Here is an 18,911-nt window from a genome sequence, read left to right as displayed (position 1 = left end):
CCCTGAACGCAGCCGTCCGGCCCCAATGCATTCTCAGTGGAGGCGGATCCACTGAGAATGCATCCGCCTGCCAGCGCTCAGCCTCCGCTCCGCTCAGTGAGCTGACACCTGAACGCTGCTTGCAGCGTTCGGGTGTCCGCCTGGCCGTGCGGAGGCGAGCGGATCCGTCCAGACTTATAATGGAAGTCAATGGGGACGGATCCGCTTGAAGATGACACAATATGGCTCAATCTTCAAGCGGATCCGTTCCCCATTGACTTTCAATGTAAAGTCTGAACGGATCCGCTCAGGCTACTTTCTGACTTAGAAAATTTTCTAAGTTATAATGCAGACGGATCCGTTCTGAACGGATGCAAACGTCTGCATTATCGGAGCGGATCCGTCTGATGAAACATCAGACGGATCCGCTCCGAACGCTAGTGTGAAAGTAGCCATAGTTATATGAAAAGATACTCCATAATTATTCCACGAGGAATACAAGTAGTAACTAAAGACATGCCAGGAGAGGTGACAGGACAGACCAACCTTCCTGTGATAAACCATATATTTTGCATGTTGTCCATCTTCTTGAGAAAACCACCTCCCTAGAAGACCACTTTTAAAAGAAAATTTTGGGTAGTGGTCTCAAAGAGGTTACAATGTATATGGATAAGTCACACAGTACATACAAATGCAAGCTACAGTTGCAAGAAAAAGTATGTGAACCCTTTGGAATGATATGGATTTCTGCACAAATTGGTCATAAAATGTGATCTGATCTTCATCTAAGTCACAACAATAGACAATCACAGTCTGCTTAAACTAATAACACACAAAGAATTAAATGTTACCATGTTTTTATTGAACACACCATGTAAACATTTACAGTGCAGGTGGAAAAAGTATGTGAACCCTTGGATTTAATAACTGGTTGAACCTCCTTTGGCAGCAATAACTTCAACCAAACGTTTCCTGTAGTTGCAGATCAGACGTGCACAACGGTCAGGAGTAATTCTTGAACATTCCTCTTTACAGAACTGTTTCAGTTCAGCAATATTCTTGGGATGTCTGGTGTGAATCGCTTTCTTGAGGTCATGCAACAGCATCTCAATCGGGTTGAGGTCAGGACTCTGACTGGGCCACTCCAGAAGACGTATTTTCTTCTGTTTAAGCCATTCTGTTGTTGATTTACTTCTATGCTTTGGGTTGTTGTCCTGTTGCAACACCCATCTTCTGTTGAGCTTCAGCTGGTGGACAGATGGCCTTAAGTTCTCCTGCAAAATGTCTTGATAAACTTGGGAATTCCTTTTTTCTTCGATGATAGCAATCCGTCCAGGCCCTGACGCAGCAAAGCAGCCCCAAACCATGATGCCCCACCACCATACTTCACAGTTGGGATGAGGTTTTGATGTTGGTGTGCTGTGCCTCTTTTTCTCCACACATAGTGTTGTCTGTTTCTTCCAAACAACTCAACTTTGGTTTAATCTGTCCACAGAATATTTTGCCAGTACTGCTGTGGAACATCCAGGTGCTCTTGTGCAAACTGTAAACGTGCAGCAATGTTTTTTTTGGACAGCAGTGGCTTCCTCTGTGGTATCCTCCCATGAAATCCATTCTTGTTTAGTGTTTTACATATCGTAGATTTGCTAACAGGGATGTTAGCATATGCCAGAGACTTTTGTAAGTCTTTAGCTGACACTCTAGGATTCTTCTTTACCTCATAGAGCAGTCTGCGCTGTGCTCTTGCAGTCATCTTTACAGGATGGCCACTCCTAGGGAGAGTAGCAGCAGTGCTGAACTTTCTCAATTTATAGACAATTTGTCTTACCGTGGACTGATGAACAGCAAGACTTTCGGAGATACTTTTATAACCCTTTCTAGCTTTATGCAAGTCAACAATTCTTAATCGTAGGTCTTCTGAGAGCTCTTTTGTGCGAGGCATCAGTCACATCAGGCAATGCTTCTTGTGAAAAGCAAACCCAGAACGGGTGTGTGTTTTTTATAGGGCAGGACAGCTGTAACCAACACCTCCAATCTCATCTCATTGATTGGACTCCAGTTGGCTGACACCTCACTCCAATTAGCTCTTGGAGATGTTATTAGTCTAGGGGTTCACATACTTTCTCCACCTGTACTGTGAATGTTTACATGGTATGTTCAATAAAAACATGGTAACATTTAATTCTTTGTGTGTTATTAGTTTAAGCAGACTGTGATTGTCTATTGTTGTGACTTAGATGAAGATCAGATCGCATTTTATGACCAATTTGTGCAGAAATCCATATCATTCCAAAGGGTTCACATACTTTTTCCTGCAACTGTATATGGCGCTGCTATATCTCTGTATACTTACCTTGCATGCCTACATCCTGGAGCCAAGTGGTGGGTGTTTCTAGGTTGTGCATGGAGATGCTCTTTTTGTTTTGTATCAACTAATTGGACAAGCAGAATGACATTATTATCCTTCTGATTATCTTCCCGTCTATGCCTCATTCACACGTCAGTGTTCGGTCAGTGATTTCCATTAGTGATTATGAGCCAAAACCAGTAGTGGCTCTAAACAAAGAACAGGTCTTTCCCTTATACCTTAAGGCCTCTTTCACACGACCGTATGGGTTTTCCAGTGTTTTGCGGTCCGTTTTTCACGGATCCGTTGTTAGATTTTTTGTTTCCGTTGCGTTTCCGTTTCCGTTCCGTTTTTCCGTATGGCATATACAGTATACAGTAATTACATTGAAAAAATTGGGCTGGGCATAACATTTTCAATAGATGGTTCCGCAAAAACAGAACGGATACGGAAGACATACGGATGCGGAAGACATACAGACCCATTGACTTGAATGGAGCCACAGAACGTGATTTGGGGGCAATAATAGGACATGTTCTATCTTTCAACGGAACGGAAAAACGGAAATACGGAAACGGAATACATACGGAGTACATTCCGTTTTTTTTTGCGGAACCATTGAAATGAATGGTTCCGTATACAGAACGTAAAAAAAGGCCGATAAACGGGGGGAAGAACGGTCGTGTGAAAGAGGCCTATGTCTGTGAAGGCTCCACTCCTGGTTTGGGCTCACAATCACTGATGGAAATCACTGATCAAACACTGATGTGTGATTAAGAGCTTGTTCACACGAACGTATGGGTTCCGTGGCCGTATTGTGGACCACATATGCAGATCCGCAATAAACAGACACCGTTCCGTGTGCATTCCGCATCATGTATGCGGACCCATTCACTTGAATGGGTCTGCAAATCCGGAGATGCGGAGCGGTGTGGAACGGAATCACTGAACGGAAATCCACGGAAGCACTACGGAGTGCTTCTGTGGGGTTCAGTTCCGTACTTCCATTCCGCACAAAGATAGAACATGTCCTATCTTTTTGCGGAACGGAGGGATGCGGACCCATTTAAGTTGAATGGGTCTGGATCCGTCCCGGAGGCCTCACGAACGTTCTCCGTGCATTGCGGACCGCAAATTGCGGCCCCAATGCACGAACGGAACCCATACGTTCGTGTGAACAAGCCCTAAAGCTTATATTACACTGGCAAATAATCTTGAAAGCTTGGTAGTGAGGATCTTGCAGTGTAAGGTCTCCTGCACACAACCGTAGGTGTCCCGTTGCTGTATTGCGGACAGCATATGCGGATCTGCAATTCACGGGCACCGTTCCGTGTGGATTCCGCATCACGGATGCAGACCCATTTACTTGAATGGATCTGCAAATCCGGAGATGCGGAACGAAAGCACAGAACGGAACACTACAGAAGCACTACGGAGTGCTTCCGTGGGGTTCCGTTCCATACTTCCGTTCCGCAAAAAGATAGAACTTGCCATTATCTTTTTGCGAAATGGACGGATGCCGACCCATTCAAGCTGAATGGGTCTGGATCCGTCCCAGCGGCCGCACAGAAGTTGCCCATGCATTGGGGACCGCAAATTCTGGTCCCCAATCCACAGAACGGAACAAATACGTTTGTGTGCAGGAGGCCTAATACTGCTGCCGATTACACACTCACATTGGGTAATTTGAATCTTTCAACGGGTTTAAAAATCATTGTTTGCCGCTATGTAATCACAATCTGCTGCCGGCAAACAGTGCTTCAGTATGGGGACAAATGATGGCATTAGTGATCGTTCATCCCCATACTGGGGAGAAGATCACTGCATGTAAGAGTAGTGCTCTCCTTCTCTGAAGAGCAGGCGATTTCCGGGAAGAAACGCTTCCTTCCCGATAATCACCTAGATCAGTGATGATGAAACTTTTAGAGACCGAGTGCCCAAACGGCAACCCAAAACCCACATATTTATCACAAAGTGCCAACACGTCAATTTACTCTGATTACTACAGTCCAATATAGTGTATCATTATCATTTAGCTATAATAGCCTGCCTACATTCAATGTGCTGCCTGTGCTGTTCATAGTGCGTCCTGCGCTGATGAATGGCAGGAAAAGTCTAAGGCCAAGTTCACACGAACGTATGGCTTTTATAGTTTTTTGCGGTCCGTTTTTCACGTTCCGTTTTTGAGTTCCATTGTGTTTCCGTTTCTGTTCCGTTTTTCCGTTCCGTTTTTCCGTATGGCATATACAGTGTACAGTAATTACATAGAAAAAATTGGGCTGGGCATAACATTTTCAATAGATGGTTCAGCAAAAAACGGAACGGAAACGGAAGACATACGGATGCATTTCCGTATGTGTTCCGTTTTTTTTGCGGACCCATTGACTTGAATGGAGCCACGACCCGTGATTTACGGCCAAATATAGGACAAGCTCTATCTTTCAACGGAACGGAAAAACGGAAATACGGAAACGGAATGCATACGGAACACATTCCGTTTTTTTTGCGGAACCATTGAAATGAATGGTTCGTACACCTGCAAAATAAACGTTCGTGTGAACTAGGCTTAAGGCAAATTGGTACACAAGAGATTTTCTCCAGGGTGCGGGTGCCCACTGTTCAAAACTGGAGTGAGTGGTGCTAAAATGCAAAATGTCACAAAATACAGATAACCCCCCCCCCCCCAAAAAAAAAATCAACAAAACCTATTTGATGACATTTTGAAGCCAGAATTCTGGAGGGCTTTATAAACTATCCCTCCCCCCCCCCCCCCCCCCCCCCATCAATTGTATTTCTATGGATTGTGTAGTTGTGCGGGCAATAATAGGACATGTTCTATCTTTCAACGGAACGGAAATACGGAAACGGAATGAATACGGAGTACATTCCGTTTTTTTGCAGAACCATTGAAATGAATGGTTCCGTATACGGACCATATACGTAACGCAAAAAACAGCCCTCAAAACGGATAAAAAAAAGGAAGTGTAAAAGAGGCCTATTTCTGTATTTATTTTTTTTTTTTCTGCTTTCATCCTCTTTGCCTTTTATATGTATTTTTGGACTTGTAGCTGAGCAACAGTACGACATCCTATGGATAAGAGCAGCGCTTTTTCTTTAAGGAAAATAGGTTGTTTTTTCTAATTTATTTTTACATCATTCTTCTTTATATGTTGTAGATATGAATATTGAGGTTGGTGTCTTACAGTCCTGAGCACTTTAGGCCTCTTTCACATGAGCGAGTTTTCCGCACGGGTGCAATGCGTGATGCGAACGAATTGCGCCCGCACTGAATCCTGACCCATTCATTTCAATGGGTCTGTGTACATGAGCGTTGTTTTTCACGCATCACTTGTGCGTTGTGTGAAAATCGCAGCATGTTCTATGTTCTGTGTTTTTCACGTAACGCTGGGCCCATAGAAATGAATGGGGCTGTGTGAAAAACGCATCGCATCCGCAAGCAAGTGAGGATGCAATACGTTTTTTCGCTGATGGTTGCTAGGAGATGTTGTTTGTAAACATTTAGTTTTTTATCACGCGCGTGAAAAATGCATCAAAATGCATTGCACCCGCGCGGAAAAAACTGAACCACTGAATGCAATCGCAGACAAAACTGACTGAAATTGCTTGCGAAATGGTACGACCTAATCCGTATTGTTTGTGTGAAAGTGGCCTTAGAATGGTTGACAAGACTGTAAAAAAGGTCAGTAGTAAATAAGACCAAAAAAAATTAGACAGTATTTTTACACCTAAAAACAGGCGCAGACACTCTAGTAAATGTGCCCCTATGTGACTGGAGTTTTCCTTTAGTGTTTAGACGCTGTCATTTACATTTGTAATAGGGCTAGGGCTCATGCCCACGAGCGTGCTGGTTCAGTGCCCATATTGCGGACTGTAAACTGCCAGTTCGCAATATACTGCCACTGGCCGTGTGCACTCTGTGGTGCAGATGCAGACCCACACTTGAGTGGGTCCGCAATCCGCAACATACAACTGAAGATAGGACTCCACCTGTCTGTTGTGGGGCGTAGGCACGGATCGGAAGCCCACAGAAGCACTACGAAGCTCTTCGGTTGGCTTCCCATCTGTGCCTCCTCAACGTAAAAAGAACATGCTCTATCTTTGGTTGTATGTTGTGGATCGCGGACTCATTCAAGGCAATTGGTCCGCATCTGAAAACGGAGTTCACTCGGCGCGGGTCCCACCCTTAGGCCTCTTGTACACGAACATATTTTTTTTCCGTTTCCGTTCCGTGTTTTTTTGTGTTCTGTATACGGACCGTATATGGAACCATTCATTTCAACGGGTCCGCAAAAAAAAAAAACGGAAGGTACTCCGTATGCCTTTCGTTTCCGTATTTCCGTTTTTCTGTTCCGTTCAAAGATAGAACATGTCCTAATATTGTCCGCATAATGGACAAAGATAGTACTGTTCTATCAGGGTCCAGCTGTTCCGTTCCGCAAAAAACGGAATGCACACGGACGTTAACCGTATTTTTTGCGGATCTATTTTTTGCGGACGTGTGCAAGAGGCCTAAGTGATAGCAAAGACGGTTAAAAGGTTTGTTGAAAAAAAAGGACGTTTTTTTTTTTAAAACCTGCATATATTTTTTATTCGCCAGCTAGTTGTTAACCACTGTGAACTACATAACGTAGATGACTTGAATTTTATGGCACCATATAAAATCCATGAACACTTTTGGGTGACGGAATAAAAAAATTTCCTTACGGCATCTGATTTGTTCAAATGCGCCTATTCAGTGTTTTACATCACACACTGACAAGTACCTGAGTTTGCAGCCCATGATTTTTCATGCATGGTAGTCCCTCCCAAGGCTCCTATCATTCTAATTGCGATCTCCCTTGCGCCCATCTGTTTACAGATTGAGGGCCCCAGCGAGTTGGTTGCCTAATTGTTGGGTTATCCAGGGCAGCATCTGGATAAGCCCTCAAAGGAGATTCATAGCCGTTTCCAACACTTCAGCACAGCAGGTTCATTTAACCAAGGACTCTTTTCAAGCCAACCCTGACTTCCCACCAAAGGGCAAGGATGTGCTTGATTTATGGCAAAATGTTCCTGCCTTTCACAGTCAAAGCCAACTGTTGGAAAAACAACAAAAAACACACATCTGGATTAGGCTATTTTCACACTTGCGGCAGTGTGATCCGGCAAGCAGTTCCGTCGTCGGAACTGCCTGCCGGATCCGCCGATCTGGATGTGACTGAAAGCATTTGTGAGACGCATCCGGATGCGGATCCATCTCACAAATGCATTGCAAGAGTGGGTTCGTCTCTCCGCTTGTCATGCGGACAGATGGATCCGTCTTGTATCTTTTTTCACATTTTTACGGATCCGGCATTCAGGTATTTTGAATGCCGGATCCGGCACTAATACATTCCTATGGAAAAAAATGCCGGATCCGGCATTCCGGCAAGTCTTCAGTTTTTTTCGCCGGAGATAAAACCGTAGCATGCTACGGTTTTATCTTTTGACTGATCAGTAGACATCCTGATGCATCCTGAACGGATTACTCTCCATTCAGAATGCATGGGGATATGCCTGATCAGTTATTTTCCGGTATAGAGCCCCTGTGACGGAACTCTATGCCGGAAAAGAAAAACGTAAGTGTGAAAATACTATATTAAAATTCATGCATAATGGTTATTTTGTTATTATTACACCAATTACTACTTTTCTTCACAATCATCTCCTTGGATCTCACACTGTGTAGCTGGTAATGCTGGCAATTGTTAGGTCCCATGCACACGACAATAGTTTTGGTCTATTTCCGATCCACATTTTTTGCGGATCGGATGCAGACCCATTCATTCTGCATCCATGCGTCCAATCCACGCTCCTGCAAAAAAAAAAAAAAAATTAACATGTCCTATTCTTGTTCGTTTTGGGGAAAAAAATAGGCAGTTCTTACAGAGGTCAGGACCGCAAAAACTGGCTATTGCAGAGTGCATGATGCCTTAGGGGTCATGCATACGACCGTATGTATTTTGCGGTCTGCAAAAAAATGGTTCCATAAAAAATATGGATGACGTCCGTGTGCATCCCGTATTTTGTGGAACGGAACAGCTGGCCCCTAATAGAACAGTCCTATCCTTGTCCATAATGTGGACAATAATAGGACATGTTCTGTTCTTTTGCAGAACGGAAATACGGACATGCGAAAATGGAATGCACACAGAGCAACTTCCGTCTTTTTTGCGGACCCATTGAAATGAATGGTTTTGAATAGGGTCCGAAAAAAAAAAACGGAACGCACAAGGAAAGAAAAAAAGAAAATACATTTGTGTGCATTCACACGAACGGAAGGGCTCCCGTACTGCGGACCGCAAATTGTGGGGAAGCTGCATGCGGATCGGAGACCCATTCACTTGAATGGGGTCCGCGATCCGTCTGTTATGCAAAAGGATAGAGCAAGCACTCTGTAGTGCTTCTGAAGTGTTCCGTTCCGTGCTTCCGTTCCGCACCATTCCGCATCTCCGGATTTGCGGACCCACTCAAGTCAATGGGTCGAACGGTGCCCGTGTATTGCGGATCCGCATATGTGGTCCTCAATACGGCAACGGGACTCCTACGGTGGTTTTAATGAGCCCCTAGGCTGAGGCTAGACCTAGACTTTTTTGTCACATTTGCAAAAAATCCTTGTGAAATTGCTGTCCATAGGAAATGCATTGAGTAGCTTCTAATTCTCAATAAAATTGTTGCAGCTAACTAGGCATTGCTGGAGCGATTTAAAGGGGTTCTCCGGGCTTTTAATATTGATGACCTATCCTCCAGATAGGTCATCAATATCAGATCGGCGGGGGTCTGACACCAGGCACCCCCGCCGATCAGCTGTATGAGGAGACGGCGCTCGCGGTGTGCATGTGCCGTCTTCCTTCTTTCCTTCTGCTCTGCTGCTGCTTTGCCATAGACATACAGCGGAGAGCAGGAAGAGATAGGTCATCAATATAAAAAGCCCTGACAACCCCTTTAATTTCTAGAGTTTATGCACAAATTTGACAGTGATTTTTTTTTTTTACCAAGAGATTATCATGTTATGGAGAAAAAAGTAGCCTGGAAGTTGCTCTGAGATTCCAGCATGTAGCGATTTTAAAAATTGCAGCAAATTTACAGTAATTTTATCTCTAGCGATTAAAAGGTTTATCCCTTGACTTATTTAAAAAATCAGACATCATATAGTTCATGACAATCTCTTTCTTACAAAGCTAGAACCAGCCCTGTACCTCACATGGATCCAGAGATCCCCCATTCCTTCCTCTGCTAGATTTATATCAAGCTCACGGCTCAAGGGGAGTGTCTTTTCTGCTGCTGCTCAGGAGGTGTGTCTCATCTCCCCCTATCACAGCTCAGGGGGCGTGTCTCAGCTCTCCCTATCACAGCTCAGGAGGTGTGTCTCATCTCCCCCTATCACAGCTCAGGGGGCGTGTCTCAGCTCTCCCTATCACAGCTCAGGGGGCAGTTAAAGGATGAAACTGAGCATGTGCGACCTTCTCAGTGAGCAGGTAGCGCTCTACAGATACATTTTATTGTGGACCGCATTTGCGTATCCACAATACACAGGCACGGTTAAATGTGCATTACGGATGCAGACCCATTCACAGAAGCACGAAACGGAACACTACGGACGCACTACGGAGTGCTTTCTGGGGTTCCATCCGTGCCTCCGCACCGCAAAAAGATAGAACTTGCTCTATCTTTTTGCGGAACTGAGGGATCGCGGACCCATTGAAGTGTATGGGTCCACGATCCCCATGCGGCTGGGCCACGGTCGGTGCCCGTGCATTGTGGACCGCCCGTGCATTGTGAACAAGCCCTAACTCAGTGACTATGCTACATTTTTTATTACATGCAATTACAAAAGTATTCAGGTCCAGGTGCTAGTTTGAAAACTAGAATATTTTTCATGGGACAACCCCTTTAAATCTAAAACCCCTAAATTCTTTAATTTTGAGCCACTCAATGTGTTCTATTTTTTTGGCGAAACGGATATACGGACATACGGAAACAGAATGCACACAGAGTAACTTCCGTTTTTTTGCAGACCCATTGAATGTTTCCGCATACGGTCCTAAAAAAAACCACAACGGACATGGAAAGAAAATATGTTCGTGTGCATGAGGCCTTAGGCATCATGCACATGAACATATTTTCTTCCGTGTACGTTGTGGATTTTTTAGTGGACCGTATGCAGAACCATTTAATTCAATGGGTCTGCAAAAAAAACGGAAGTTACTCTGTGTGCATTCTATGTCCGTATTTCCGTTACGCCAAAAAATAGAACATGTCCTATTATTGTCCGCGTTAGGGGCCAGCTGTTCCATTCCGCAAAATACAGAATGCACATGGGCGTCATGCGTATTTTTTGCAGACTGCAAAATACATACGGTCATGTGCATGAGGCCTAAGGGTCCATTCACACGTCCGTATGAATGGTCCGGATCCATTCCGCAATTATCCAGAACGGGTGTGGACCCATTCATTTTCAATAGGGACGGAAAAGATGTGGACAGCACACAGTGTGCTGTCCGCATCCGCATTTCCGGTACGTGGCCCCGAACTTCCGGTCCGCGGCTCCGTAAAAAAATTTAACATGTCCTATTCTTGTCCGCAGCTGCGGACAAGAATAGGCATTTCTATTGGGGTGCAGGCCTGGGGGTTTTGCGGATCCGCAATATGCGGATCCGCAAAACACTGCGGACGTGTGAATGGACCCTTACTCTGTTTGCAGAAGTAATAGTGGACAGAGAGATGGGTTTGCTGGCCAGCAAAAAAAAGGAAAGCATAAAGAAAAACATACAGATGCACACACACACAGACAAACTTATGACATATTCACCCCCTAACAGGGGACCAGGCTTTGCACAGCCACCACAGGTCATGTAGCTTCCAGGCTCTGACCAGAAATGAGCTTTTGAGGCTTGCATTTATCTCCACCGTAATGAGCCCAGCAGCTACACCTGTGTTCATCTCAGGTTCGGGGAAACTGTTGCACTGGAAAGGGAGGGAATGTCACGTCCCACTATCAACAACTACGTGCCATTCCATAAAAGTCCAGGCTCAGCAAACTATATTTTGCTGAAACCACACAGCTTTCTGGATTCTTTTTACCTCACCCATCTGAGCATTCTGGGTAAGATATATCCAGGACTTTACCATACACAGTATGGCCTCATGCACACGGACGTTGTTTTGGTCCGCATCCGAGCCGCAGTTTTTGCGGCTCGGATGCGGACCCATTCACTTCAATGGGTGTGCTGTCTGCATCTGTTGCTCCGTTTCGTGGTCCACCCAAAAAATATAACATGTCCTATTCTTGTCCATTTTGCGGACAAGAATAGGCAGTTATATCAATGGCTGTCCGTGCCGTTCCGCAAATTGCGGACCGCAAAACACACAACGGTCGTGTGCATGTAGCCTATTAAATATGTATTATTGTATAAGCCATGGCCAATAATTTACATGAGGTATATAGTCTACTGGCCTTTCTTTATTTTCAAATTGTGTAGAATATACTGTATGTTGAGTAATCTATTTAATTGATGGCCCAGCATAAATCTGTCCCATTAACCCTGTGGTCGGTGTAGCGATATATATATATATATATATATATATATATATATATACACACACACACCTCCCCTAAGCCACGCAGTCAACCAATGTAGTCTATCATCTTTTAATACCTTCTGTACTATTTTTTTTATACAATATGGAAAGAAAATTCCTTTTGCCACATGGAAACCATCAACAGGTCGTTGTTAATGGATCTTGAATTCCTTACATTACATGTAGCCCATGAAATGCACTGCTGATTACACATGACCATCCAGACTATTCATATTTGGATGCTCTGGTGGCACAAAAATGAAGCTATGATAGGATCCATCAGCAGCAGCCAGTGTGATTTATTAGTCTCCAGATACCAGCAAATCTTTCCTACACTTGGCAAATGAATTCCACATAAAGAGAAAATGCAGATATATTACAAAGATGCTATTGCTAACTATATACCAATAATTCTGAATCACAGCTAGGCGAGAAGCTGTGCCCTAGGTGGGCCTCTCCCTCACCCACAGCAAGAGTTAATAATAACGTTTTAGTAGCAGGGATCCATAGTATTTGGCATTAGATTCACTGAATGTTACTGTACAGTGAGGCTATAATGGAACAGGAGAAGCTGATGACTTTGTTCGTGGAAATAAGTGTATCACTTTTTAAGAGAGGAGTACCAAACTAAGGGGGCCAGCAGGCCCCTCTCATTTACCATTTTCTACACCTGTTTTAGGCGTAGAAAATGGTCTTAACTGTAAGACAGCTAGGAAGTTGTCTTACATTTAGAAGCGGCAGTGGATCCACCGAAGTAATGAAGAGACCGACGCCTCTACAGAACTGTGGCGGATCCACCACCAGTGCAGGGCTTTATTAAGACCGGCATCTAAAACGCTGGTTTTAATAAATGTGCACCTAAATGTTTGCTATAGGTGAATAAAAGTCTAGATTTGTGCATAAAATAATGAGCAATGTTGGAGTTCACTTTAAAGATATAAGTGGATGATGTAATTTCTTTGCTAACAGTATTATATAACCATATAAAAAGTCAATGGGGCACATTTAGGCGTAAAATTATCACAAGTCCCCTTTGTTAACCATAATATTTATAATATGCGCAGCCGGTTTTACACCATGTCCGCCAGCTGGGTTGGACGGGGGTGGAGTATGGGTGTGTCGGGGGCCATGTTGGGTCTCGGACTCCAGCCCTGGCAAATATTCTAACATTTACACAAATATAAGAGAAAAACTAAGCACACCCATGGACAAAGGTGGTGTTTCTGTGAAAAAAGGCAGTTCATTCTCTTCCTAACCTCATACAGCACCTTTAACTCTCTGTTGTCCAGTAGCAGTATTTTTATATCTGTTTGGCTGAGATTGCAATGAGAGTCATAGAGTAAAAAAAACATACATTTTGCATTTAATAAAATAAAGTGAGCACCTTTAAAGCTGACCATTTCTGGAAGAAATATTAGGTGCTGTACGTCTTCTGCAATTTAACAAGATTTTTTGTTTTATAACCAACAGTACATCAAGATTCCTTGTCCCATCTCTGGGTCAGATGACAGAGCTCGGGTCTTTGCCTTCTACCTCTCTAGAGAGATTAAAGATAAACCTCAGTCAAGTTTCGAGTGCATTAGACAGGGCACCTCATGGTGAGAACTACTTTTTTTTACATTTTTCTGCTTTGGTAAGAATGCTCTATGTGATTTGTGGGAAATACTAAGTATACATCAGGCCTTGGTCTATAGATAAGGCTGTCCATATACTATGCATTATCATGCCACGTGACCAAATAAATGTCATAAATGAGATATGACTGATCAAAGCTGTTCTGTATATAGGGGTTTATTTACTAAGATGTTTTTTTATGCCGGTCTTAGATTCCCCCCCCAATGCTGCCATAAGATTCAGCTAATTTATGATGAGGAGTGTAAAAACCGGCTGTGTGACTAAATGTTGTCGCATGGTGTCACACTTCGGTGTGGGAGGGAAACACCACACCGAGCATAGGAGGGAAGGGGGAACAGGGAATAAGGCCTGAGAACTAGGGAAGGAAGATGGACACCTAGTGAAAACCCTAACCAAAATCCTGGCTGACTACCAGTATGAACAGACCCCAAAGGTAGGTGAGTTCATACGCAAGAATACCTATTAAGTCCTATAGGACCCAGGTACTAATGGCAGGGACGAGACTACCTGTTCCTCCAAAAGGAAGGACGAACAGGAGTCTCCTTCAGGCCTAATACAAACAATAGGGAAATGCAACACACAGAACCCAAACAAAATACAAAAGGGAAAGGACAGAATTAAAGGGGTTGTCTCACTTGGAAAATGGTAGTTATGTTCAATATAACCCCATAATAAACCATTTACTAATATACTTCATGCTTCAAAACTACCTCCTCTCCTAGAAAATCCTTATCTTGTAGCCCTTTAGAGCATGCCCATTGTCAGGGGTTACGGCCACCACTGCAATCTAGCAGCGGTGGCCGCGCCTGCTCATTGGGAAGTACAGAGCTGGCATGTATGGAGGCTGGGATCACGGGAGCGAGCTCTCAAAGCTGCTCATGCGCACTATCTCCCTCCTGTCCCGGCCACCTCCTATGTACGGTGTTGAACAGCTCCCGATAATGTCAGAAGCCTGGGAGCTGTTCAACACAAGAAAAAGCAGCTCCAGGCATGGGGGTGAACTACTACATGTTTGGAATCTAGGCTGTCGTCTGTGATAGATGACAGCTGTTCGGCCGGCTTTTAACTTTGTAATATAGTGCGCCATTGCACTCTCAGCCAGGGGAGCGAGCACGCCACAGACAAGCTGTGGGCATGATTACAGCGCTCCCTGTGCCATCAATCAAATAAGGTGTTACGGCCGCTAGAATGAACTGAAAGTGCACAGCTAAACATCCAGACTGTGCTCAAATTGCAAGGTGACACAACCCCTTTAACCTCAAAGGAGCAATGGAAGCACCAGAAACTCAGCCGAGATCCAACCACAATCTATCCAAAGGTCCAAACAGAAGCTATAAACCGCACAGTATTGTGGGAGAAGCAACTATAAATAGAGAAGGTTAAATGACCCCAATAGCCACACCTGGGGAAAGAAGGTGTGGCAATCACCAGAAACAACACAGATGTCATTTGATCCATACGGAAAACATGTCAGATCAAACCACGTGTTGCCAGTCTCACCGATCTCCTGCCACCTGTCGCGGGAACGTCCATAACACATGGCTGGTCAAAAAAGTTGAAAGCCCCTTAATGAATGAACCCCATAGACTTTGGATATCCCCTTCTTAAATCTTAAAAACCCTCAGTTTTTAAGACGAAAATCCTCTTTTTAAAGGAGCTGTTTTATGAAGACAGATGTAAGACATAGGTGTCTGGGAATCAACATTCTGTTGATGGGCCCATTTGTGACCACTGCAGCTAATCATTGGCCACACGGATGACACGTGACCCAGTGACATACTGCATGGGTAACATGTCACTGCTACGTACAGTGATTCGCTGCAGTGGACACACGCTGTCCCATTGATTACCAGAGACCCGGGACCCAGCGGCATAGAACAGGTAAGTATGAACCCCACTGCGAGTCTGGCCACTCTGAAGGGGTTTGTTAAAAAAGTTTAAAGTTGGATAACTCTTTCAAACATTTAAATGTTTAAATTGTTTAATCACATAAAAAGATAAAAGAGAGAAGCCAGATACAGAGCTGCAAATAATTCATGAGCCTTAACCTCTTAGTGACCACCCTGTTTTGGGTTTTATTGACCAAGCAATTTTTTTTTTCATTTTTTCATTGCTTCATTCGAAGAGCTATACCTGTTTTATTTTCCTATCGATGTAGTCGTATAAGTTTTTTTTTTTAGGGACAAGTTGAAGCTTTCAATGACACTATTTTGGTGTTCATTTTTCTGTATACATAAAGTTATAACTTTATTCTGTGGGTCAGTACGATTACAGCAATATATATATATATATATAGAAAGTTTTTTGGTTGTTTTTTTTTTTACAATTTTGCATGATAAATACTTAAAAAAATGTTTTTGTATCACCACATCCCAAGACAAATAACATTTTTATTTTTTGAACTATGGAGCTGTGTGATTTTTGCAGAATTTCGGGGTACATAACATTTTGTGATTGCTTTTTATTTATTTATTTTTTGGGCCATTAAGCAAAAAACAGCAGATCTGTCTTTTTTTATGTCATTTACTATATGGAATATATTACATGATAATTGTGTAGTGTAGGTCATATGGACACGGCGATACCAAATATGTGGCAAAAGATGTATTTTTTTAGCATGGAGATTTTTATTTATTTATTTTAACCATTTACTAGTTCCATAAGGGACTTTAGCAGGCGATCTTTTGATTTCTACTATAATACACTGTACTGCTTATGCATTACAGTGTATTATGCTATCAGTGCTATACTGACAGTCACCAGCAGCCTGCTCCAGAGAGATGCAACCTGGTAGGGATACTCTGTAAGTAGACCTGGGGAGCCCCCACCTGTTAAACCACTTAGATGCTGTGGGAACTATTAACCATGGCATTTAAGTGGTTGAACAGCCAGGATTGACTCTTTTGCTGATCGGGCCAGGTACAGCAGGAACCCAGCTTTTAAGCATCTGCTTTTAACTGCACAGGGAAATCCTTGGAGTGCTTAGACTAGGCCGCCGTAAAAAGGCCTCTTAGTGACTGTTGTAAAAAGGTATATTGGCGGTCACTGAAGGGTTACAGATACCCATGAACATTAGTCTAAGGTTGATCAAAATGGACGATTTCAACAAAAATTATCATTCATTAGGTACATTTAGCAACAAGTGATTGTTTTAGCCACCTGATAACAGATCATCATCATCTGAAACAGAGTTGGACCGTGTCTGACATTTTCACTCAATAGTTGGACAAAAGAAAGGCTGATGGTGGAGGAAAAAGATCTGTGAAAGAACCTAACCAGAAAGATTTTTCTCCCAGTGTTATTGAACATGTATGGCCAGTTTGAACAACTGTAACGGCCAGTATGGATTAAAATGTGTATGGCTGCAAACCAATCAGTAGACGATCATTTGTTGAACTACTGTTCAAGCATCAGCCTACGTCTGTGTTATGTGTATGGCCACCTGTAGGATTGGCAGAATTGTTTGGCATCTGCATTACAGTGCAATGGTGTAGGAGCAAATACGATATTGGTATTCTTGTTTTTTAAGCAGTCTTCCATTTAATGACAGCAATGTTCTTTATTCCAGTTCTGCACTGGGACAATATATGCCTTCATTAGCAGTGCGGCCATGTAACTTTAACCCTTGATCCAACACATTAGAGTGGTGCCAATATTGCCCCAGTTTTTTGGAGGTGTTTACTGAAGGTAGTGTCTCATATCATATTTGTGATGTATATTAAGATTGTACAGTACTTAGTATTGTTCTTTAAAATGATTCTTGCTAATTGTTTTTAGTTCTTCTGGCTTGCACAGCTCATGAAGGTCTACTGAGGGCTATTTTATATATATTATAGAGATGCTTAATAGTTCTTCAATGTCTGCCCTAGGAATGGAGAGAAGCAACTGACTTGCATTGGCACTATACAGGATAAGATCACCGTATGTGCTACTGACGAATCCTACCAGTTAACACGTGACCGCATGTCTCAGGTAGAGAAGGAAACATGGAGCAGGACTGCCATTGAGATCAAGCCTGGAGCATCTAATCGAAGTATGTATAGATGACAAGTGCAGTGGGACTGAGAACATTTATTCTTTACTATAATTTCGTTAGGCTAGTTGGAATAGGAATGTTAAAGGGGTATTCCCATCTCCGGCATTGGTGGCATATCTCTAGGAAATGCAACCAATGTCAGATAGGGGACCTGCCTTTATCACCAGAACAGACCGCCAAAGTGAAGGAGAACACACCTCGCAAGCGCGACCACCCTCCATTCACAGCTATGGCACTTCTAAAAATAGCCGAGCGAATGGAGAATAAATAGAGAGCATGTTGGAGGCCCCGTCCTGCAGACAGTAGGTTACAGAGGTGGGATGAGATGGGTAAAACCCTTTACCAAAGAAGCAAGTTAGTGCAAAAGATTTCCTACAAGTATTGTAATCTGTTATTTTATGGGTGAACATCTGCAAGATGGGCGATCACTGATGGTACATAGTACTAAAGCTGTAAACCTGTCACTCGTAAGGTACCAGGCAAGGGACTGTCATGACCTCAGTGTCTGACCATTGTGCATGACCTAAGATGATCATCTAAGTTCAAGAAAATCCACTGCACTAAAATAGTATGATGCAATTAAAGGGTTCATTTATTGTACATATAATTTCCAAAGTTCTGATCCAGATACGGATATAAATAGAATTATCCACAATCAAAGTCATCGGACGTTTCGGTCTACCAGGACCTTCTTCAGCAGTGTTTTCTGTTATGTGGCAGTATGGCACAGGGGATGGCTGGACCGCCCTGAATATTACACTAACAGGCCTGCAGCCTCTCCTACTTACTGAGATCGCCAATGTGCTGGTCACTGAGGCAGTCACTGGGCATGGCCGCGGTCGTCACACTGGGGGGTGAGTTCCAAACTTTTCTCTGCAAGAGTTATGGGCCACTTGTCACCTCATTGCAATGACACCGGGACCCAGAGACACAGCACTGAGACTAGACACGATGCTGCTGAAATTCAACTGGCCAATAAGCAAAGACAGCATTGGGGCATCTCCCTGCTTATTAGCCACCTGTATCTGGCTTACAGGCAGGGAGCCAATACGAACGGTGGGCACTACTATGTAAAACTTCCTTCTGCTGTGTAGGCTGGCTTGTAAGATGAGAAAGTGAGGGGGCAGGGCCAATCAGCCTGGCCGGGCCCCCCAATTTCACGGGTTCCATAGCAACTGCGTAGTCTGCTGCCATTGGCAGTACACCACTGTTAACATAATAATGAGTTTTCTTAACCCACCACCTTTAAAAGGGTTGTCACCTCAGACTTTTATGGCATATCACTGGGATATG

At 43.5% G+C, this 18,911-nt stretch overlaps 1 protein-coding gene across 1 annotated transcript in view; it reads left to right on the top strand.

The window, feature by feature from the left end:
• ELL3 (elongation factor for RNA polymerase II 3) overlaps nt 1-18,911 on the top strand; it is a 152,811-nt gene that overhangs the window by 58,968 nt on the left and 74,932 nt on the right. The window contains exons 3-4 of the mRNA XM_040414104.1: nt 13,418-13,545; nt 17,452-17,615. Coding sequence (XP_040270038.1) covers nt 13,418-13,545; nt 17,452-17,615 — 292 coding nt within the window. The remainder of the gene's footprint in view (nt 1-13,417; nt 13,546-17,451; nt 17,616-18,911) is intronic.

This window comes from Bufo bufo, chromosome 1 (genome assembly GCF_905171765.1).
Source record: "Bufo bufo chromosome 1, aBufBuf1.1, whole genome shotgun sequence".
NCBI lineage: Eukaryota > Metazoa > Chordata > Amphibia > Anura > Bufonidae > Bufo > Bufo bufo.
The sequence above is the reverse complement of the archived record's forward strand: the minus strand, read 5'-3'. Positions and strand labels throughout refer to the sequence as shown.